We start from the raw sequence: 23,279 nt of genomic DNA, 5'->3' as shown, positions 1-23,279 counted from the left end.
GCAGCGGAGAAAGAACACCCTCTTGAGGACAACCTTGCTTGGCCCTGACGGTGATTAGTTCATCACTGTTCTCACCAGCGGTGAACAGCCTCTCAGATAGCATGGAATATATCCGGTTTACAATGGTTTCATTAACTTCATGTCGTTCGGCAGAGGAACATATTGAGCCAAAAGTGGCATTATCAAAAGCCCCCTCAATGTCCAAGAAAACGCCCATTATGTACTCGACACCTTCCAGCCCGGCTTCAATCTTGCTAACAAGATCATGTAAGGCTGATTCACATGATTTTCCACTCTGGTAAGCATGTTGATATCTACTAAGTGGACTTCACGGTAATACCCCCACCCGAATATGTTTCTCCACCGCTCATTATAGACTTTTCAACACGAACGATGTCAGACTGATTGGTCTAAAATTTTTTGCTAGGGAATAGTCATCTTTTCCAAAATAAATACTACTGTTACGCGTCGCCATTGGGATGGTATAAGACCAAGCGCAAGACAGGCTGTGAAGATCCTTTTCAGGGGCTCAATCAGCCTGACGCCTCCTTTCTTAAGCATTGCTGGATAAATTCCGTCAGGTTCAAGGGACTTAAAGTTTGCAAAGAAAGATAAGGAAAAGCTTCTCGATTCCTTTGTCACTATCTGACTAGCAATATACCAGCAGTACCTAGAGGTTCCACCATCGCTACCGTTATTGTCAATGTCGCTCTCTACTTCAGAGTGTTCTACTACCCGGAAAATGGGTTTCGAGTGAAGCATTAAGCGTTTCCGATTTGGAAATGGTGTTTCCCTCTTTTCTTGAAGTTTGACTTTCGGTTCTTTTTTCTTATATTCTCTTTGTGTAAGTCGATGATTGGTCCAGTCTTCTTCTGTTTGGGGTTTTAAAACCTTATTAAGATGTTTTCCGGACCTTACACGAAGCTTCGACAGTTCAGAGGTCCACCAAGGAACCGCTTTCCCTGACTACTTTGCCTGAGTGGGCATAGTTCCTCAAAGCAATTGATTAAAGTACCTTCTGATTTCTCAGTAGCAACTTCAATCTCATCTATTGATTTAAGTTAATTTATTTATTTATATCAATAGTACAAAGTAAGACTAAAGTATTTTAATAGTACTTCAACATTAGTATATTCTCGTACAACTAGAATGATTTTAACATGAAAGTTACTTATGTAGTCCAATTTAAGTAACTTAACTATAATAGTAAGAAGATAAGGCTTTGGTAGTAGAAAACGAAAAGAGGAATTTAGAAAAGAAAAAACAAAAGTAGTTACTAGAAAATATAGAAAGAAATTTATTGCCCTAATTCACTGCAGTCAAACACTTTTAAAGTAATTATTGACTTGTGCACTGTAGTTAAATCTGTCAAGTCCATCCTTCACAATGCCGGGAAATGAGTTCCACACTTTAGCAGCGTTAATTGAATGAAGAATAATCTAGATGATGCTAGATGTTGGAACGATGAATTTGTTGTGTCTGCGAGATCTTACTGCTATCAACTTCTCTGTCAGGGAAGGGACTTGAATAATGTAAGTTTGCACATAAATATGCAAATTCTAGCAGACAAATAACTGTTAAGGAAATAGCCCAGTAACCTTGTTCGCCAGGCGGATATATGACCATGTCTACCAATCCCATATACATACCGCGTGGCATTATTAAATGCCACATTAAGTTTATGGCAAAATGTGGAGTCAAGTTTGCTGTATACCACCTCTGAGTAGGTAATGAGGGGCATAATTAGCTGGAGAGCTAATTGCGCCTAGTTTCCTCTGGCGTGAATGTTGCAGAGACCCTCAGCTTACGCAATGTAGCATAAATATTCTCCACAAGCCTATTTATATGGTCAGAACAGATAAGTTTTGTGCTAAGAATAAACCCCAATTTTTTTACCTTATCCGTAAAGGTAAGGGAACTAGTACCTATCCACAGTTTAGGGATATTGTCAACATACACCACACTATTGCATATAGGTAAGACATATGACTTAGGCGCGTTCAAACATAGAGAGTTTTCATTAGCCCAAACAGAAATAGCAAACGAATCACTGTTTATTTTGAAGCATACCATTTGAAGCGCGACTACCATTCGGAATTCACAGAGAGAACCTGGGTTCGAATCTCGATGAAAACACTAAAATTAAGAAAAACATTTTTCTAATAGTGGCCGCCCCTCAGGCAGGCAATGGCAAACCTCCGAGTGTATTTCTGCCATGAAAAAGCTCCTCAGGTCGGCGTCGTATATTTTGAGCTGCTCCAACTGGGCGAAACAATCACGGGGGATCGTTACCGACTGCAATTGATGCGTTTAAGCCGGGCATTGAAAGAAAAACGGCCGGAAACGGTAAAAAGGCACGACAAGGTTATTTTGCAACATGACAACGCTCGGCCGCATGTTGCTCAACCTGTCAAAAAATACCTTGGAACGCTTGGCTGGGAAGTGTTACCCCACCCGCCGTATAGTCCAGACATAGCTCCCTCCGATTATCATTTGTTCCGGCATATGAGTCTCGATTTTGCGGACCAGCGGTTCTCCTCGTACGAGGCTACCAAAATATGAGTTGAGTCATGGATAGCCAAGCAGCGGCCAGAATTTTGGAGAAACGGCATCCGGAAATTGCCCGAAAGATGGGCGAAAGTTGTAGCTAGCGATGGCCAATACTTCGAATAAAATATTTTGTACCGTTTTTTCACAATAAAGCCCCAAATCTTCGAAAAAAACCTTTAAATCTAATTCAACCTCCCAATAATATATATATTGTAATATATATATAATTGGCGCGTACACCCTTTTTGGGTGTTTGGCCGAGCTCCTCCTATATATATATATATCATCGCCTACAGCATTCAGGACATCTACCTCACTAACTGTCATAAATTGAAACTGTTCTTTTAGAGTAGCATAAGATGAGGACTCTTTTAAAATAGGAGCACAATTTGTTTTCTTACCAACATTAATAAAGTAGTCATTAAGTTCATCAAGGTCAATCTCACATTCGCGACTTTCCTTGCCATGAATTTAAAATTTTTTTAGGTTGCGCCACAGTTCTCTTGTTGGAAGTGACGGATCAAGTTTTGAGTAACTGTACCAACGTTTTGCTCGTCGTATTATTGCAGTGGTTTCATTTCGGATTTCTTTGCACCGGCGCCAAGAAGTATCCGTCAAGTTTTTTCTCCACTTAGCATAGGATCGTCGCGCATTCGATATCGAATTAAAGTGTCGAGCAAACGAGTGTCGACTATCGAATTACAGAAAGCCACCCCTGATTAAGGTGTCACCTACGAGTATCGTGATTTTAAATCGTTGAATGTTAATGCTCTATATTCAGATATGGATTTTATAAATTTAAATAAATGTTGGTTTCAGAATTCTGTTGATAATAAATTTGACTTCCTCAACCATAACTTGTCCTCGTTATTTAATGTGCAAGTCTCGCTTTGTTCTGTAAATGTTTAAATAGTTCATGTCCTTGGTACAACTCGAAAGTTCGATCTGCCATTAGAAAACGCAACAGGTTTTCTGCTAAGTGGAGAAAAAATTTGACGGATACTTCTTCGCGCCAGAACAAGAAAATCCGAAATGAAGCTACTGTAATAATACGACAAGCAAAACGTTGGTACAGTTACTCAAAACTTGCTCCGTCACTTCCATCAACTGTGGCGCAATCTAAAAAATTTTAAATTCATGGCGAAGAAAGCTCCGAGTGTGAGATTGACCTTGATGAACTTAACGACTATTTTATTAGCGTTGGCAGGAAAAACAATTGCGCTCCCATTTAAAAAAATTCCTCGCTTGTGCTGGTCTAAAAGAGCAGTTTCAATTTATGACAGTTAGTCAGGTTGATGTCCTGAAAGCTCTGTCCAAAATAAAGTCTAATGCTGTAGGGGATGTTGGAATCTCGTTCAAATTCGTCCGTGTAGCTATCCAATATATAATGGGGCCTCTCACCCATATAATAAACCATTGTTTTACTAGTTAAGATTTCCCAGCATTTTGGAAAAAGGCTAGTTTTTCCAGTTGCAAAAAAGATACATGGTACTTATGCCGCTGACTATAGACCTATCAGCATACTTCCAGCATTTTCCACTTGATGGCAGCGCAAATCTCTTCTTTTGTGCAACACAATCATCTACGGTAGACCCAGGAAATTAGCTGTTTCGACGGGTTGGGTCCAGAGGGATGTGAGTGGGTTTGATGGAGCATGTGAAAAGGTGGTTAGTGTCGAGCGGGGTACCTTCACATGCCGACCATATGTTTAGTATGTCGGGGTTGATTCTGGTTAAGTAGGTAGTATCCAGAACGTAATTGTGCCAAGGTTACGAGGGACTCTCGGGGAAGCTGGAGCTCTTCGTCTTTGATTGGTGGTGGTTGGACTCCGATAACGGCATTCGGAGGTCGGGAGCTTAAGAAGGTGGTGAGGGTCTCCGGATGAATGTCGTTTATGGCCTGTCTGTCTGTCTGGTGGCTCCGGCTCAAGCAGGTGTCTGCATGGGTGAGACCTGCGGTAACATCCTAGCAGAAACTTCTTACTGAGCAGTTTGTTATCATAAGACATCCTGTCGCGGTCCTTAATGCAGTGTTTGGGCAGGTGTGAAGGTTCGTCCACTGTGAATCACTGGTACCAGACGACCAGACAGGCGCAGCACAGTTTAGAACCGGTCGGACTATTGCCTTGAAAGTCGACAGCAACATTTCCTTGTTTTTCCTTAAGTGCTGTCGGCAAGCAACTTGAGGACCTTGTTGCGATTCTGTACTTTAGTTGCAATATCGGTTGTATGCGCTGAGAAGGAGAGCAAGCTGTCAAAGGTAACTCCCAATGTTTTTGGGTTCTTGTTGTGAATTTGTGTGTCATCGACTTTTACCTTGAGTTTTAGCTTGACCTTCTTTATCCAGGTGTCGAAAAGGGTCGCCGTGGATTTAATGGGGGAGAGTTGTAAGTTCCTCGCAGTGAAGAAGCGAGAAAGGCTGGCGAGGTAGTCGTTTACCTTGGAGCATAGGCCATCAATGGCATTGCCCGACGCCGTTATCGTGCAGTCGTCGGCGTATGAGACTAGGGAGACTCCCTCTGGTGGCCGGTTTAGTTTCGAAATATAGACATTGAAAAGCAAGGGTGCTTTATTTTCCTCTGTTTAGATGTTTGGTCTCGAAACATCACCGACGAATGACGACCACTCAGGTAGTTCGCGGTCTGCCTCTTCAGCCCTGCCGGGAGTGTCGACTGTAAAATGTCATCTACTACCGTGGCGGGGCTGACTGTATCGAAGCTACTAGGACAGTCCTCTCGCAGGGGCGGTTTTGTTGAGTTCGCGGTTTACCTGGGTGTTAATGACGGTGAGTGCCGTACTATGCACTCTTCAGGAACCATGCTGGTGTGAGGCTGGGGTCAGGTGTTTCGTAAAGAGTGGGAGTAAAAGGGCCTCTAGAGTCTTCACTACTGGGGAAAGGAGAGTTATCGGACGATAAGACTCCCCTTGGTTGGCGGGTTTCCCAGGCTTCAGTAGTGGGACCACTCCCCTTAATTTCCACTTATCAGGAATGATGCGAGTGGCCATAGACAAATTGAAGACCTTAGTTAGATATTCTACTCCTAGTGGACCCAGCTTTTTCAGCATCAGCATGTTTAGTCCTCATCGTTGGAGAAAGCAATTGGGGCACTGTTGTATGTCAGTTTGTGCAGCCGTATGGTAGCACTACGCTTGGATCTGTCGGCCGGAGGATGCGGAATAAATTGCCAGCTAAAATAGCTGGCGCATCTCTTTGGATCCGACGAAGTACGACCGTACCACCTCGTCGTTGTGCTTCGTCGGGTTCGACAGGGACCTTACGGTGGCCCAGAGCTCGCTTACACCAGAGGTGAAGTTGCAGGACTTCAAATGCTCTCCCATTTAGTCTGCTTATATCAGGTTACCAGTTGCCGAATCTCAGAATTGAGATCCTTTATCCGAGGATCCCCTTAATCGGTCTGGTGTAGATCACGCTCGTTCGCCAGAACAGCTGCTTCAGCTGGGAAATTGGGACGTATGTCCCGGAACCTTCCAGCGGGTATGAAGTGTGCCGCGGCGGCGTTCGCCTGCGCGCACATCGGTAGGAATCGGGAGAGTGGCAAAGATGTCTTCAGTAAATTCCGTGAATCTGGTCCAATCAGCTTTTTTAAAGTTGATGTATGACCGGTGATCCGCGGAAACAAAGTCGGCAGGTTTCTCGATAGAGATGATAATGGGCAAATGGTCTGATGCAAGTGATAGCATAGGTCGCCAGGTTATGCTTTTTATCAGACCTGCGCTAGCAATTGTGATGTCAGGCGAGCTGCTGCAATTACCCATTACCCTAGTGGGGGCGTCGTCGTTTAGTGCTGATTGTCGAATCGTCTATCTGCTCTGCCCCTACGATCATTTGGCAGGCTTGAATGCCAAAGATCGTGATGCGCAAAGTCACTTACTATTAATCGGTTTTCAACCCTGATGAGCCCACCAATATCAGGTTGATATCCTGCCGGGCAGCAGGTGACAGGGGGTAAGCAAATACAGGGTGAACGATATGAAGTGTTGCCAACTTCACACTGTTTGTATTTGTAAAACAGCTCATGACATCAACGTCAAAATTGTTCTAACGGCAGTTCAATATATTGTTTTCGAGCCATCAAAAGCATTTGCGTCTCAGTTTTGTTGAATTTTTCTTTTTCTGTGATGGAATTCAAACGTAATAGTGTGATTGCAGTATATTTGGCTGGAAAATCACAACCACCCATTGTTCGTGAGCTCAGTCACCTCAAAGTGAATAAGATGTTCAGGGGCGGATCGTGACATTGTGGGGCCCTGGGCTAATATTACTCGGGGGCCCTGTTTTCTATGGTGATGCAGTATATAGTTATCAGAAAAAAAAATCATCTTATAAAAACATTTATTTATCAAAACAAATATGACAATAAAGGATATTAAATTACAAATCAATCTTTCTGCATTTTCGTGCAGCGAATTCCATTATTTGCTCATCAACTGCTAAATCCTTTGTTAGATCACAATTTATCGAAAGAAGAGATAAATGATTAAGTCGATCGTTCGACATTGTTGTCCTATACTTATTTTCAATATATGACATCCTGGAGAAAGAGCGCTCCGCTTCGCAGCTGGTGATGGGCAACGTCAAAAAAATTTTTAAGATGGTGTAACAATTAGGAAATACACCAACAAGTTCCCTTTCATAGATAAGCTTATAAATTTCACTGCAAGAGGTGTAGCAGTCTGATTTAGATTGTAGTAAATATGATTTTAATTGAATGCATTCATTTACTAAATTTTCATCTACGTCATCTGAATAATATTTTCAATATTGCATACACTTTCCAGATCCACGCTTTCCTGGTTTTTATTCTGCAAATCCATTAAAAAATTAAATTTTTTGCTGGTTGTCTCATAGACTTGACCCCTTTCATTTAAATCCATAATCATCTTCTTCAATGCAACGTTTAGCGTGTCTCTTTTAAATTTTTCTGCGCTGCACACTGAGACTTTAGCAGTAGACTTATCGGCAAATTTTGAAGTAATTTGTCTCTTGTAAACGTCGGTGTAATTTGTTTCCACACTAGTACTTAATATTTTAGCTTTCCCTTCGTACTCTTTTAGCTTCTGATCCGAATGCTGTCGTATGTTGTACACGAACTCTTTTAACAAAACAATTAATTTAGTGCCTTCACAAATATTTAAGCCAGGGCTCTGTATTTTTTTATTTACTACATGAAACCTCTCCAAAATTTCTTCGCAAAATGTGATCAAAATTGCAAATGAGAGTTTTGCCAGTTTATTAAATAAACTTCGTGCCTCTTTTCTGAAATCAGCTTTCTCATCCTCATTTTCGCTAAAAGTTTTTAAAATTTTCATAATTTCAGAATAATGATTTTTTAAAGCTTTGACAGCCTCATAATGACAAGACCATCTGGTTTGGCTTAAACTTTTTATCGTAAATTTTAGTTGCATTTCACGATGTAACAATTCCCACCTGTGGGTTGAAGATGAAAAGAAAACATATATTATATTTTTTGCACCACTCCAAAAAAATTTACAATTTCGGGTGCAACTTTAACACATTCTTCACCAACTAGGTCAAGGGAATGTGCAGCACATGGTACATAATCCGCACTTTAGTTTTTTGTTTAATTAATGCTTGGACACCTTTGTACTGACCCGACATATTGCATATTGGCTGCGTTGTCATAAGACTGTCCCCTACAATTATCCAGTACCAGCCCATTTTTTTCTAAAAAGTCTTGTAGAATATTAAATAAGTGTAAACCAGTATGACTACAAATTTTGATGAATGAGACACATCTCTCGTACACATTTCCCTGAAAACAGTATCGTAATACAATAGCAAGTTGGTCCTTGTGAGACAGATCTGGAGTTGAATCCATCACAATTGAATAATACTTTGTGTCGTCGTTATTTAATTGATTTATAATTTGCTTCACTATCTGTTTGCCCATAATATCAATAACTTCCTCATATACTGTTTTTGATAAGTACGATATTGTTGGTTTCGGTCGCAGCTTCCCTGTTCCCGAATGAATGGGTCAAACTCTGCCAATAGATCCAGAGCTCTCATGAAATTACCATTATGTGGTGTACCAAATACTTCTTCGAATCTCTAAATGCTAATCCTCTTATACTCAAAAATTTTATCACTGTAATAACCCGTTTCATGACATTATGATAGTACTCTGTTTCTTTCTTTGATTGATCCTGGAGCTGCTTATCTACAACAGACTTATTTTCTTTTCGTGACAGCCAAGCTAACATAGAAAGTTTATGTTCATTAGAATTTTCGGATATTTATTTTCTGGATATTTATTTTCTGGATCTTTATTTTGAAGATCGGTTATTTCATGAGAGAGAATGTGATTAATGAAGTAATTATTTAGTGACACTGGCCACGATCCCGCGTCAAGATATTTCCCAAACTCAAAGTTAATGTTTTCTGAATTTCGTTCAGTCTCAATATAAGCTTCCTTATGTTGAGCATTAATATCGTTTTCAGTTGGATCAGAGGGTTGTTGGTAGTCAGATAATTGTTCATTTGCATCACTAATATTTTTTTTTGGTGTTGGGGTTTCTTACTCTCTGTAGATATATTCTCTTTGGATAAGGTTCCTTTCTTTTCGCTTGATAATCGATTTTTAGATCTTTCATCGTCATTTTTATGTTCTATTTTAAAAAAAAGTATGTAGTTTTGCACATTTACTTTTTTCTTTTTCTCGGCTTAAGTGTAATTTTCGGCTCCACTTTTATATTTTCTTGTAGACATTGATATGATTTTGGTATTCTAAAAATAATCAAAGAACAGAATTAACCTATAATCATTGAGATAATCTTATAGGTACTAATATTTTGTACAAGCAACGCAATTTATTAGAAAAAACATGCGAATAAATTTTTGAGTGGATGAACCCGACCGCTGGATGAGGAATAATTTTCTTAACAACTCCTGTCGATTTGTTTGGTTTAAGCCACCGGTAAACTTAATTTGTTGAAACCGATTGGCGCTACGGATTATTTCACAAATCATAAATCGCTAGCCTCTACAAATTTTTAGTTCCATGTAGAGCTGGCCATAATTCGAATTCCCATCCACCCTTACAGAAATTACAGAGAACACTTATAACTAGATTTACTTACGAAGTTGATGCAATTGCTTTTGCTTTGTTCTGAATATTCCATGGAGCTTCACTGTCTCTTTTCAAAATTCGAGACGTACTATTATCGCACCAACACTTTTTTATGCACTACACTTTTTTTAAGTTATATAGTAACTTTATTAGCAGCACACAGCCAGTTTTTGTTTATTTTTGCACTTCGAAGACAAGCATGAACTAAATTCTTGATCTACGGGGAGTCCCCAAAATATACGCAATACACATGCACGCTATAAAATACACCGTCTATAGCCAAGCGAAGTGGCAGGTGAATTACCGATTCGTTTCATGGGCGCGCACACGAGTTGATCGATTTTAGTTGCCAAACTTACGATTTTTTTTTCGTTGCAAGTAACGTTCGCACACGTGTGCAAACAAAAGATCATATACATATAAAGTCAAATATCAATGTTTATGTCAGCGCAGGATCAGCACTGTCAAAAAGTGTGACACTTAACCGTTTAAACGGTTCTGGCCATCTAGTGTTTTTAGTAGAAAACTAATGTGAGTGTGGTAGTAAAATATCAGTGCGTCTTGTAGGGCATTCGTATTTTATTTTTATTGGTGGCTGGGGGCCCTTTGCAATCACGGGGCCCTGGGCTGAAGCCCAAAAAGCCATTAGGTAGATCCGCCACTGAAGATGTTTGTGTATCGCACTATAAAACGTTACAATGATACTGATAGCATTGCAAATGGCTATGGAGGTGGACCGCAATCACCGCAACAACGCCAGAAATGGTTCGGAAAGTGAAGGCTCGACGTGAACGAAATCCACGTCGAAGTGGAAGAAAAATGGCCAAAGAACTGAAAATATCGCAAGACAGCATTCGACGCATATTGAAAAATGAGCTCAAAATCAAGGACTACAAGTTCCAAAAAGCACATGATATTTTACCCCAGCAAAAAGAAGTTCGGTACCAACGAGTTGTTGCGCTTGCACGAACATGGTGAATTTCCTAACATTGTGTTTTCTGATGAAAAAAATTTCCCAATTGAGCAGTTCATAAACACTCAGTCCGATCGTGTTTACTTGACCAAACGCTCATACGAGAATTTGAGCCTATGGCCATTCGAAGCAATTTCCCATCGCAAGTAATGGTTTGGGCCACAGTGACCGCTGATGGACGCTCAGAAATCGTTTTTATCGAGCCTGGTGTCAAAGTGAATGCGACTTGTTATCGGGAAAATGTTTTAGAAGCTGCTTTAGAGCCGTAGACACCCAAACATTTCGGTCGTAGACCATGGACGTTCCAAACGGAATCGGCACCGTCTCATAAAGCTCGTGTGAACCAAGAATGGTTAAAAAATCATGTTCCACACTTCATTTCGTCCACACAATGGCTTTCAAATTCGCCAGACGCAAATCCGATGGCCCATTTTGGAGAGCAAGGTGAGGACTAAAAAATATGCCAGTTGGATGCGCTGAAAAAAGCGATTATACGAGAATGGGCCAAAATACCTTAAGATCACATTCGTGCATGCAACTCATTTTTTGACCGTTTGAAGGCTATAGTCAAGGCAAAAGGTGGTCATATCGAGATAAAGTGAATATATGTTAAAATTGTAATCATTTTTGAACAATTTTGTCTTTGAAATCAATAAAAACTTATTTCACACAAAAAAGTTATGGTGTTTTGAATAGGTTAAACTTCATAACGTTCACCCTGTATCATAAATTTCGAGCTCGACATCGTCTGACCGGACAGCTACCCCTTGACATTCTAAGGTGCTATCCCGTCAATGCCTTCATCGAAGAGCCGATACTGCACTGTATGGTGGACTATAAACGCTAAGCCACCGCCGTGGTCTCGCTCGCAATCCTTTCTGTGCACGTTGTAGCCATCTATGGTGATCAGGAAGGAGCTGCAGTTTTGTCTCTTGGACCGCAGCTATCTTGATACCATGTCGGCTCATGAAGTCGACTATTTCGTCAATCTTACTCGTAAGTCCGTTGCAGTTCAGTTGTAAAAGTTTAAAACTCCTCGGGAGTGTAATCGTAACTCGGGGGGTGAGGGACGTGTGGAGTTGTCTGCGTTGGTCCTGCTGTGCGTTCCGCAAAAGTTTTTGTGTCCTAACGTTGACGGACGACCGCGCCATAGGGGGCGGTTGCGGGTATAAAGCTCTGCAACAGGGGGAACGAAGTCACGTGTTCACTCACGGGTCTTGCGCAGGCCAGAGTACCTCCGAAAGTGGCACCAGCCATTGCAAGAATTGCATTGGACTGTTGTCAGGTTCCGAGGGACCTTGGTCTGACACACGGAGCAGACGGTGCGAGCGACCATGAGCTGCTGGTTTGTCCCAGCACTGGGATAGGAGCAGAAGGGTTGTGGGTCAGTAGGGGAGTTGTGTTGCGCCTGAGGGCTCCTTACCTACGAGGAATTGTTGTTGGCGGCAGTTTGACGAGCCGACGCTGAGGACGGTATCGCCGTGGAGGCAGGGACCGCTTGATGGCGGGAGCAACACGTTTCCACATACTTTGTGGACCACTCCCTGTGAGTCTTAAGGCCTGAACTGGTCTTCAGATGGCACCACCCGTTGCACTTATTGCATCTAACCGAGGTGGAGGTCGGGTGGGGCCGTTTGTGGCAGATGCAGCAGTAAAACACCTCTGATCCAGGGTAGGGTTCAACGCCAGCCCTGAAGAAAAGTATTTGGAGCAAACCTGCTGCTAAGGGTTGCTCCTGTGACGAGAGATTGGGGGGTGGGATGCGGTTCACTAGACAGGGCTAGTTTACTGGGGCGGGAGCCCTTGGTCGGGAAAAACTTGAGTTATTCCGGTAACGTAGAACCGGCTGCCATGAGAATGACAGCAATGGTTAAAATAAATCTACGAGCAACCAGGAGCTGTGGTCATTTATTTCATATCTATAAAACAGATACTGCTCTTTTATACTGGATTATATACCGGATTGATCACGGAGAAACGCGTCCACAGCTTTTAAAACCATGGGCTTGTTAGACGCACGAAATAAAAGCGGCAGTATTGCAGAACTTATAAATAACTATAAAACCTATTAGAAATCCTAAGCTGTTGTACGTTATGCCTTAGCGGAACGACCCAGATTTATATCTATCCAAGGACTGTTATGCCAGCAACATTATCCAAATAAGTATGGGAAATGTTTTTGCTTCTACAACAACGCTACATTGCAGCTACATTCCCTTTGCTTTCATGACCCCATACCCTCATAATATGCTAAACACCTGCTTCCCAATTTGAAATCTCTGTGGTTTCAGCGATCTATTTTATCTTTATCTTTCGCCCTTGATATTATTCAGGGTGTTGTGGACCGCCAAATATCAGGAGTCTCACTGGTCCCCTATGTTGATGATTATGTAGCACTCTGGGCAAAGACAACGAAATGGTGCTGGCGACATTTCAAGCAATTGGACGACGGGTTCTGAATTACGCGGCACCCGTATGGTCACCTGGCACTAGCTATCAGGACAGCCACGAGCTGCCTCCTGATGTGCCCCCTTCAATACCTCCACAACGAGCATTCCATGCTCCCGGTTAAGGAACACAGCAAAGCGCTCAGCAAGCAATTTCTACTTGGGTGTCAGCAGACATCTCTTAAACTACACTGACGAGATCCAGGAAAAAAACACAACTACAACTACTAGCCCGCACAGTATACAGACAAGTATTAAACGACGAAATATATCGAGAGCCTCTTTCTAAAATCCCGACTCCTATATGCCGTTATCGGAGGCCAACCCGCACCTATTGAAGATGAAGAGCTGCCTCGTGAAATCCGCATAACATTGGCTCAATTACGTTACGTAGCCATATTAATAAGCATAACATTAAAAAATACCCACCATAACTCTTTGACCGTAAGTCATGCAGCACAGAGATCACAATATATAAAAAAAGACAAAACTCCTAACACCATATATCTACAATTATTTAATCAACTGCTCTCCCAAGTTCGAACACACAATTACGAAATACTCTACACAGATGCCTCAAAAAGGGGAACACAATACCGCACACCCAGTAGTAGACTCAAAATGTCAGACTATATCAAACTACACTACGTCGTATTTTACCTCTGAAGCCACTGGTATGCTGTACGAAAAATATTTTTTCTTGTTTTCCTTCGCCTTCGCCGTGGCCACACAAACGTAACACGTAACACCTGCTAAGCAAAATAGCAACTGTCAACATTGCACCACACATCTAACGAATATCCGGTACTTCACAGAATTAGATCATCGTCTTAAAATTAAATTCGAGCCATCAAGGTTAAGATATAATCTCCTATTTTTACATTAATGACACAGCCAATATCCCTGGTAGCTAGAGCTGTAGCCTACCTATAAAATTTTTTAATTTATTAGAAATTTATTTGAATAAAAAAAACATTTAATAGAAATTTCTGTTGTCTAACAATCAGCTGTTTCGGATTTAACTCCAAACCTGACTAAAATCAAGTGGATTTCATCACCCAAAACATGTAGTTTTCTTTTACAAAAATATTATAACTCTTTACTAGTTTTTCGAATACGGGATCGACTTCCAGTATAGTCGAGGAAAAAATGGTAAGCTCGGATTAGTACGAACGATTGATATTCTGGACCTTCACCCACTGTTGGGGTAAGGAAATTAATGCCTCTAATTCAATTCACACATATTAATATTACCCTTCTGTTAAATAAAAAAAAATCTATTTAAGTGATATATGTTCAGGATTACGTTTATATTTCACATCCACTATCCTAGTGTTCCTTAGCAACTGCCACTCATAATTCATTCTTAAATTAATTTATGCGGCTTCCTTTGCCAATCGTTCGGCTTTTTGCACTACTTCTTCAATGGGTCCAACCATATAGAAAGCTACTTCTGGAAGATGGTCATACTCGCCTGATAAAATCTGATTGAATCCTTTAATAGTTTCTTCCAACGGCACTAGTTTTCCGGCATGGCCAGTGAAAACTTCAGCAACTTGGAATGGCTGCGACAAGAAGCGTTGTATCTTGCGAGCACGTGCAACTGTAAGTTTATCCTCTTCAGACAACTCATCCATTCCCAAAATGGCAATGATATCTTGCAGCGACTTGTAGTCTTGCAAAATTTTTTGCACGCCACGTGCCACGTTGTAATGCTCTTGACCAATGATGTTGGGATCCATAATACGGGAAGTAGAATCCAAAGGATCCACAGCTGGATAAATTCCGAGTTCTGCAATTGCACGCGACAGCACTGTTGTGGCATCCAAGTGAGCAAATGTTGTTGCTGGAGCAGGATCGGTCAAATCATCAGCTGGCACATAAATAGCCTGTACAGAGGTGATTGAACCTTTCTTCGTGGTAGTAATACGCTCCTGCATAGAACCCATGTCAGTGGCTAGAGTCGGTTGGTAACCTACAGCAGATGGAATACGGCCTAATAAAGCAGATACCTCAGAACCAGCTTGGGTGAAACGGAAAATATTATCGATGAAAAGCAGTACATCTTGGCCCTCTTGGTCACGGAAATATTCGGCAACAGTTAACCCAGTCAACGCTACACGAGCACGAGCACCTGGGGGCTCGTTCATTTGACCGTATACCAAAGCGACCTTTGACGTCTTATCCTTTAGTGATATTACACCAGACTCAATCATTTCATTGTATAAGTCATTGCCTTCGCGCGTGCGCTCTCCAACACCAGCGAACACTGAATAGCCACCATGAGCCTTAGCTACATTATTTATCAGTTCCATGATTAATACAGTCTTGCCGACACCAGCGCCACCAAACAATCCAATCTTTCCACCCTTGGCATAGGGAGCTAGTAAGTCAACAACTTTGATTCCAGTCACCAAAATTTCTTGCTCTACCGACATGTCAACGAATTCAGGAGCTTCAGCGTGGATAGGTGCAGTCTTCTTTGTCGGAATAGGGCCGCGTTCATCAATAGGTTCACCTTAAATTAAAATAACAATTAAAAAATTGTGTTTTCGTAACTAAGGATTTAGAAACATTTATTTCAGACGGAATTTTTCGATTACACCAAATTTACCAATAACGTTGATGATTCGTCCTAAAGTCTCAGCGCCTACAGGGATGCGAATTGGGTAACCAGTATCTAGAACCGTTTGTCCACGTACCAGACCTTCAGTACCATCCATGGCAATAGTACGCACAGTGTTTTCACCTAAATGTTGAGCTACTTCCAACACTAGACGTGGGGCACGGTTTTCCACCTCCAGAGCGTTCAAAATTGGAGGTAAGTCATCATCGAACTGCACATCAACAACTGCACCTATTACTGCTACAATCTGTATTTTTTAAAATTTAAAATAATATGACAAAAATGTATATATATTGCACAAATCCACCTTTCCATTAGCAACAGCAGATAATGTAGCTGCTTTAGCAGCAGCACCGCGTCCTGAAAACAAAACAATAACCAATATATGCAATTAATGGAATACAAGAAAAATAAGAATAAAAAATAATGTTACATAAGCTAAATAACTCCTAAGCTAAATAATTTTCCGTTTTGAAACATTTTATCAAATCATTGCTTTCATGTTATATAACCTCACAAGCCAGTCTAGAGTAAAGTTAGATATCTTATGGCTAGCATTTGCTTCCCCACAATGATGTTAATTGAAGCTTCGCCCGATGCGCTGATACAGTATGTCATAAATTGCATTGTATTACTTACTTATGTTGCATAAAAATTGTAAAAAACTTGTTTCCCGTTTCGCAGCGTTTCTTAATGAGAACATTTTGCTTCGAACTCTAAAAGTGCAGTGTCTCCACATAAAACTCTTAACCGTTTAATGTCATGAATTAATCATGCATCAATACAGCTTCAATAGTGTTGCCAGAAGGATGGGTATCAACTTGATTAAAACTAAAACGGGCCTATTTTATTAAATTTCGAAGTACCCTTCAAATAACACGGATGATAAGCGTTCACCAACTTGTTCTCAAGCTGCAAATCACCCAAACTTTTCACTTTCAATATAATGCGAAGAATGATATACTACAAGACTTCGTTTTCCCATTTGCCGTGACGATGGTAGAGCGAATGGCGGGGATTCGCTATAATGTAACCTGGGCCATTTTAGGCAATCTATAATGTCTTAATTAATGAAACTTGGTGGAGATGTTCTGAAGTGGTTCAGGAACAATCTTTATAACTCCCAATTATTCGGGAAATAATAGCTTGGTATTGATTTGAATTCAAAGTGCCCTCGAAACTTCACTATAGTTTGGCACTTAACAATATATATTTTTCTACACTTCACTTAAATTCTCTAAATACACACACACACGCGTGTTCTAACTTATTTTTATACTTGTATTCGAATTATTTTGATTAAAATTAAATCACTTTCCAATTAAAATTACTGTGGATTGCGTAGCCGGAGTTGGACTGTTTTTTGAAGGGATACGAGTTTTTAATAAAGACAACTACAGACACCCTATTTGTTTTGCAGACACGACAATTTTTGTGGAGAAAATGTCTTTATAAAAAAAGAGGTTGTCTGTAAAGTCGGTTTACTGACGATAGTTTAACGTGACAACGTCATAAGAAAATACTGATGTGATGGTTGCAATTTTCAAAACAAAATTTTAATTTTATTTGTTTGATAGATATTTTGTATGGATATAGAGGTAGTTAAATTTACACAAATTCATGAAAGATATGTTCAATTTCGATTGTGCATCAGACGTTAATGAGTCAACAACACTAAAAGGCAACATCATTGATTTGCCTTTTTCAAGATACTTTGCACTCGAAACACTACCTTTCATTTCCTACTTTTCCTATCATCGTCCTATTCTCAACAGAGAAATGGTTCACTACCATACACACAGAGGATGCAAATACAAATATTTATATTTTCTATTTATATACGCAAAAGAAGAAAACGAATGAAGCAACTGCCAAAAATTGCTTTAAGATAAGAAATACGAATAAGAAGAGCAAAGCGTGTCGCCGAGTACGGGAGACAAAATCCCTTCTCTCTTCCCCGACCGTCCTTCGCCCTTGAACAAAATGTTTCCCTTCCAGATGTCTCCTCGTGTAAATCGGGTCATACGAATGTAAGCATACCAATACATAAAAACAAAGCATATCATTTTGACGTAAGCCATACCTACGGCGAAAAATTCAGCTGGGTGAATGCTGTCACCTATAATAAATCCACCTTGCAATGTACATTAGCTTACATTTGCTTGCGTACAGAATAGATTCGTACATTTGATATGTCCATATGATTTGTATGCATCTTTACATATAGATTTGTTCTTTTTGGTAATTGCGCGAAATTGTATATTTTCGCATAGGACATTTGTATATTAGACTATGAAAATTGAACCAAAATATATGTATGTGTGCATGTTTATATATGTATGTACATATATTGGTATACAACATATCTTATAAGGTATGTGGTAAATATTACCATACATTTTTTCCTTCATATTTAATAAAAAAATTAATAATAATAACATTAGAACAACAGGTATTATTAACAACTAGTCGTCACTAATTATAAATTCGGTAAGGATGATGATGATACACTTGGTTTTACTTTAAATTCTTCAAGTAAATCAAGTTAATAATATTCAATATGAAGTCATATGCAAATACAAATATGTGAATTTATATATGTACATATGCGCATATACATACATATGTATGTTCACTCAAGTAGGTGTGCAGATGTCGAACGTTGCCGAATGCGGGGGCCGATTGTGCTCTTTGTCGTTCGTTCCGCGTTCTCGCTTGCAATCAGGGTTGCCACTAAAAAAAAAAATTTCCGACCAAATTACAAACCAAATCGGACCAAATCCGAGGAAAAATGCCCAAAATTTTTTTTTGTCAAGAATCAACTTGAAATGAATTCATTTGCTTATTATTGATATGTTGTTATATGTTTTTAACATATACATGAAGGTACATAAGTATTTATACATAGATACATACATATACATATGAGATCAATGCATTATAGTCTTGTAAAAAATCACATTACTTTAAAACTAACACTTAAATGTACGTTTATACATGTAAGAAATTGCAGCTGTTCAAAACAACCGCTAAAATAAATAAATATTACAAAAAAAAATCTCTTTTTACTGACCACACATAGTGGGGACTTTTCACATTGACGAGCTCTTTACATAGCATGATGCTATTAATACTACTTATTTCTAGTCGGTTACGTAGTTTCGTTTTAATTAGAGAAAGCGTTGAAAATTTTCTTTCAGCCGCGGCAGAGCTGTGTGGAAGTGAAAGTAAATTAAAAATGAAATCGGATAATTCGGCAAAGCTTCTTTGATTGATACCATTTTTCAATAAGCTCACCTTCGACCAAAATGTGTCTATATCCATATCAGCAGAAAGATTTACATCACTCAACCTTAACAAATTCCACTGACTTGTAATTTGGTCAGGGTCGCAATCCACTAACTCACTGAATGTAAGTATCAACGGGAGTATCTGCAAATCTTCCTGCGATAAGACTTTAGCCGGTGTAATTATTTGTAACATTTTAATATCTTCACGATTGAAATCAAACCGATTGTTAATTTGGTTTAAGAGCTCGACATAGAAAGAAAGTATATTTCTCTTTACTTCAATTATATCATCTTCACTTAAGTGTTTTGTCATAAATATCTCCGCTTTAGTTCCTACGAAAATATCACGCAATGGCTTTTGATTGCTTTCACTTCTAAAGTCAATATTTGTTTCCTTAATGCAAACATCGTGTTTAACAAAATTATTTATAATTAAAAGATAAATAGATTTCATATTGGAATATAAGTATGGCAGTCGGGAACTCTCCGATTGAAAATCTTTGTTGAGGTTATTAATTATAGGTAATATGTATGTTAAAAACAAAAAATAACACTTGGTGTTTGCGCACATTTCTTCTGCTAATTGCGCAGGGCGAATGCCATTCACTTCGTAAAAGCAAGAAATAAAATATAACTTTAAGCTGTCCCACTGTTCAATAAGCCGTGCAACTACACCCTCCAACGACAGCCATCGAGTCTGTGAGACTCCCAATATTTTGTGAGGCTCAACTGAACAATATTCTTGAAATTCCTTCAAATCATTGATCCTTTTGGAGCTATGCGAAAAATAATTATAAATGTTACGGCACAGAAAATCAATGCTTTTCGGCAGATGTCTGCTGGCATAACTTGTGCATAAATGAAGTGAATGGCAAGTGCATGTCATAAAAAAAAAATTTGTTTCTTTGTTAAGCAATGCTTTAACACCTCCTGCATCACCTGCCATAACATTTGCACCGTCTGTTGCCAAGCCGATAATATTCTTAAGTGGTATATTATTGGTATTGAAAAATTGTTTTATGAGCTGAAAAATAGAAACTGCGTCTGACTTGGTAACTTCTAACAAAGCAAGAAACCTATCCTGTACCACTCGTGCACTGTCAACAAACCTTGCTACCAAAACTAAGCTTTTCGTGGTACTAATATCTGTTGTTTCATCAGCGATAAGAGAAAACTTCGTATTTCGTAGCGTTTCAAATACTCGATCATTGGCCTTCTTTCCAATAATCTCGGCGATCTGCGTTGACTTTGTCCTACCACATTTAATCAGCTTGGCGATACTAGAATCTGGACAGCACTCCACCAACAACGCTGGCAAATATTCCATTATCAAAAATGGCAGATTATGGGTTATGCAAAACATCACAAGTGCGAATTCGGCATTTCTTACTGTTATATGTTGTTTTTCTTGTTCAGGATCATAAAACATTTCAAGCGTATGTTGCTTTTTGCGCGATTCGCAGTTTCGGATATGTGTCGCAGTTTTCTCATGAACTTTCAGGTGAGCGTTGTGGTTATCTATAGCTTTCTCACAAGCAACACAAAAAGCAGATCCATCCTTGTTTTGTAGCCAATCGAATGATTGTAGCCATTCGGCTCTAAACTTGCGTTTGTAATTTTCATTTTGATTCACGTCAACGCTGTGAAAAATAATATGAAAAACACAATTAAAATATGTCAATGTCCTGTGCCATGTATGTTTTAATAAAACTACCTGCCCGATGGCTGCTCTACCGTGGTTGACTTCGGTTTTTTGATTAAGAACCTGAAACGAAATTAAATAGTTTTTTTGGTATTTGTATCATATCATTTAATTATAAAATTACTTACTTTTCCATTTTGATAAATTCACCTGCGCCTGCTGTTTGTCAATTTGTAGGGATGTGTATAGTTAAAAGTTAAAGGTAACGTACGATTATTGTATGTCGATTTATCGAACAATCTGAATTATAGCGAAGTTATATAAGGTGAGTGCAAGACACCACTTCTTCACGTCTTTTGTCAGTGTTTATGTGAACATTAAGTTCGAGCTGTGTTTCATTAACATTAAAAAAACTTTACACTGAACAGATGTAGCAATTTGTAGCTACTAAACAAATTGTGCCCGCTTACAAAACGGACCAAAATTTTAATTAGATGCCCATCGGCCCAAAATAAATTTTTTGGACCAGATTTGGTCCGAAATGCCCAATTTCGGCAACCCTGCTTGCAATTCAAGCAATGTACATTAGCTTACATTTGCTTGCGTACAGAAAGATTCGTACATTTGATGTGTCCATATGATTTGTATGCATCTTTACATACAGATTTGTTCTTTTTGTTTGAAAATTGCCCGAAATTGTATAAATGCATGTTTATATGTATTGGCATAGGACATATCTATATTGGACTATGAAAATTGCACCAAAGTATACATATGTATGCATGCATGTTTATATACAAATATGTATGTATTAGTATAAAACATATCTTACTAGCTTTAACCCGGGGCCCCGTTCGCGTAGAAGTAGTTTTGAGGAATTTAGGATATGTATGTATGTATATATAATAAAAGAATTACAAACAATAATTTCATAGAAAATAATTTTGTATCAATAACCATAATATTACAATACCCGACATCCGTTGCTATGCCTCGTTGAATAAAATCAAAACAACCAATCAGAAAAATATCAAGCAAAATTATTTTTATTAATTTTCTATCTCAAACCGTTTTTGAACTTTGCATTTGGGTCATAGTGGAACAGCTTATGCGAATTAGGAGTCTAAAGTGTGCTATAAATAGTGGGAACTAGGAAAAACTAGAATTTTCTAGATTAAATTTAAGCAAATATTCGATTATTAGTAACGAAAGAGAGTGGTGGCACGGCCTGGGGGCTAAGGGAAGGGAGTTCCATCATAAACCATGCCTATAACCTTCATTGGGTGAAAATATGAATGTATAAACATTTTTACGTCATTTGGTGTTGTCGTTTCGTAGTGATGCGCGGACAACGTACAGACATTCACTTTTATAGTATAGATGAGGTACTAGCCCGACATACTTCGTTCTGTCAAATAGATTTTGAATGTGGCAGTTTATATTTCGACCTTAAGACGTTTTACTCTGCTGACCCTCACACACCGCCCTATCATCATGGTGACGGTTCTGTTCAGGAGAATTAAAGAAAAGGGTCAGCTCGGGTGACCTAAGTATCTTCGGTTCCACGAACTTTGTTTTATTTTTATTGTAGTGCTTTATGGTATACAATGTGTTTTGTTTGATTACCTGGTGAATATACAAACAAATCTGATGGTTTTCCAACACTGGAACAGGCAACATACAATTGACCATGTAAGAAACATGGGTTTTCTAGATTAATTAATAATGCTTGTCTTTTGTTATTCTTAACATATGTTTATCTTTTGTACTTCTTCAAATACATATGTTTATCTTTTGGTATTCTTAAAATATGTTTTGATTTGTTCACTTTGTACTTAACTACTTTTATTTATTACTAGCAACCCGCCCAGCTTCGCACGGGTATAAAATATATACCCTATGTCACTCACTGAAAAAATGATTAAAATCGATCCAGTAGTTTTGGCTTATTCATTACTGCCCGTGGCCCGCACGCGTTAAATTTGGAGTAAAACAATTCCCCTTTCTTTATAGCATGAAGATTTCCTGCTATCTTTGGGATATCTAAATTCATACCCTACATTTTTGAAGTGAAACTTCTTTTGTCTCGAAGGATGAAACGCTGTGAGGAGTAAAACCATAGCGTTTCATCGATATGTGACGCTACGCCAGCGCCATCTGTTAAAAGCGTGGCGTGGATGAAACGCTGTGAGGAGTAAAACTACGCTAAACTACGTAAAACTCACGCTATGCCAGCGCCATCTGTTAAAAGACTGGCGTGGCGTGTCGTCTTATCGAATGTAATTTGTAAATATGACATTTGATTGATGGCCGCCGTAGCCGAGTGGGTTGGTGCGTGATCACCATTCGGAATTCACAGAGAGGTCGTTGGTTCGAATCTCGGTGAAAGCAAAATTAATGAAAACATTTTTCTTATAGCGGTCGCCCCTCGGCAGGCAATGGCAAACCTCCGAGTGTATTTCTGCCATGAAAAAAATCTGCTCATAAACATATCATAAAACAAATTGAAATAAATGTATAAAAAAAAAAAAAAAAAATTTTCTTGTGATTCGAACCAAGGATTTCGGATCGGAAGCCCACATTGCTAGCCGCTGGGCTATCGCGCTGTGCTGTCGCCGCAAAATAATGTATCATAAATCT

The 23,279-nt window shown here is 39.3% G+C and overlaps 2 protein-coding genes across 2 annotated transcripts; both read right to left on the bottom strand.

Annotated features, from left to right (window-relative positions):
• Window positions 1-14,361: 14,361 nt before the first annotated feature.
• LOC129251458 (ATP synthase subunit beta, mitochondrial) lies at window positions 14,362-16,481 on the bottom strand. The gene is made up of 4 exons (XM_054890806.1): window positions 16,347-16,481; window positions 16,015-16,067; window positions 15,696-15,954; window positions 14,362-15,599 (listed from the first exon to the last, which is right to left on the bottom strand). Exons 1-4 carry the CDS (start codon window positions 16,444-16,446, stop codon window positions 14,458-14,460), a joined length of 1,554 nt encoding a protein of 517 aa, XP_054746781.1. The 5' UTR covers window positions 16,447-16,481; the 3' UTR covers window positions 14,362-14,457.
• Window positions 16,482-18,903: 2,422 nt separating this feature from the next.
• Window positions 18,904-20,835, bottom strand: LOC129251470 (zinc finger protein 862-like). The gene is made up of 4 exons (XM_054890813.1): window positions 20,828-20,835; window positions 20,712-20,762; window positions 19,005-20,637; window positions 18,904-18,918 (listed from the first exon to the last, which is right to left on the bottom strand). Exons 1-4 carry the CDS (start codon window positions 20,833-20,835, stop codon window positions 18,904-18,906), a joined length of 1,707 nt encoding a protein of 568 aa, XP_054746788.1.
• Window positions 20,836-23,279: the final 2,444 nt, after the last annotated feature.

Source organism: Anastrepha obliqua, unplaced genomic scaffold, assembly GCF_027943255.1.
Source record: "Anastrepha obliqua isolate idAnaObli1 unplaced genomic scaffold, idAnaObli1_1.0 ptg000023l, whole genome shotgun sequence".
Taxonomy (NCBI): Eukaryota; Metazoa; Arthropoda; class Insecta; order Diptera; family Tephritidae; genus Anastrepha; species Anastrepha obliqua.
This window is presented reverse-complemented; position numbering and strand designations above follow the sequence as displayed.

What these genes read in the sequence shown, in the direction of transcription:
- LOC129251458 (XM_054890806.1), bottom strand. Translation starts at nt 16,446, where the DNA reads ATGTGGAGACACTGCACTTTTAGAGTTCGAAGCAAAATGTTCTCATTA. An exon ending in ACAATTTTTATGCAACATAA is followed by an intron (nt 16,068 to 16,346) that starts GTAAGTAATACA and finishes TTTTGTTTTCAG; the next exon opens with GACGCGGTGCTGCTGCTAAA. An exon ending in ACGAATCATCAACGTTATTG is followed by an intron (nt 15,600 to 15,695) that starts GTAAATTTGGTG and finishes TTTTAATTTAAG; the next exon opens with GTGAACCTATTGATGAACGC.
- LOC129251470 (XM_054890813.1), bottom strand. An exon ending in GTAGAGCAGCCATCGGGCAG is followed by an intron (nt 20,638 to 20,711) that starts GTAGTTTTATTA and finishes TATTTTTCACAG; the next exon opens with CGTTGACGTGAATCAAAATG.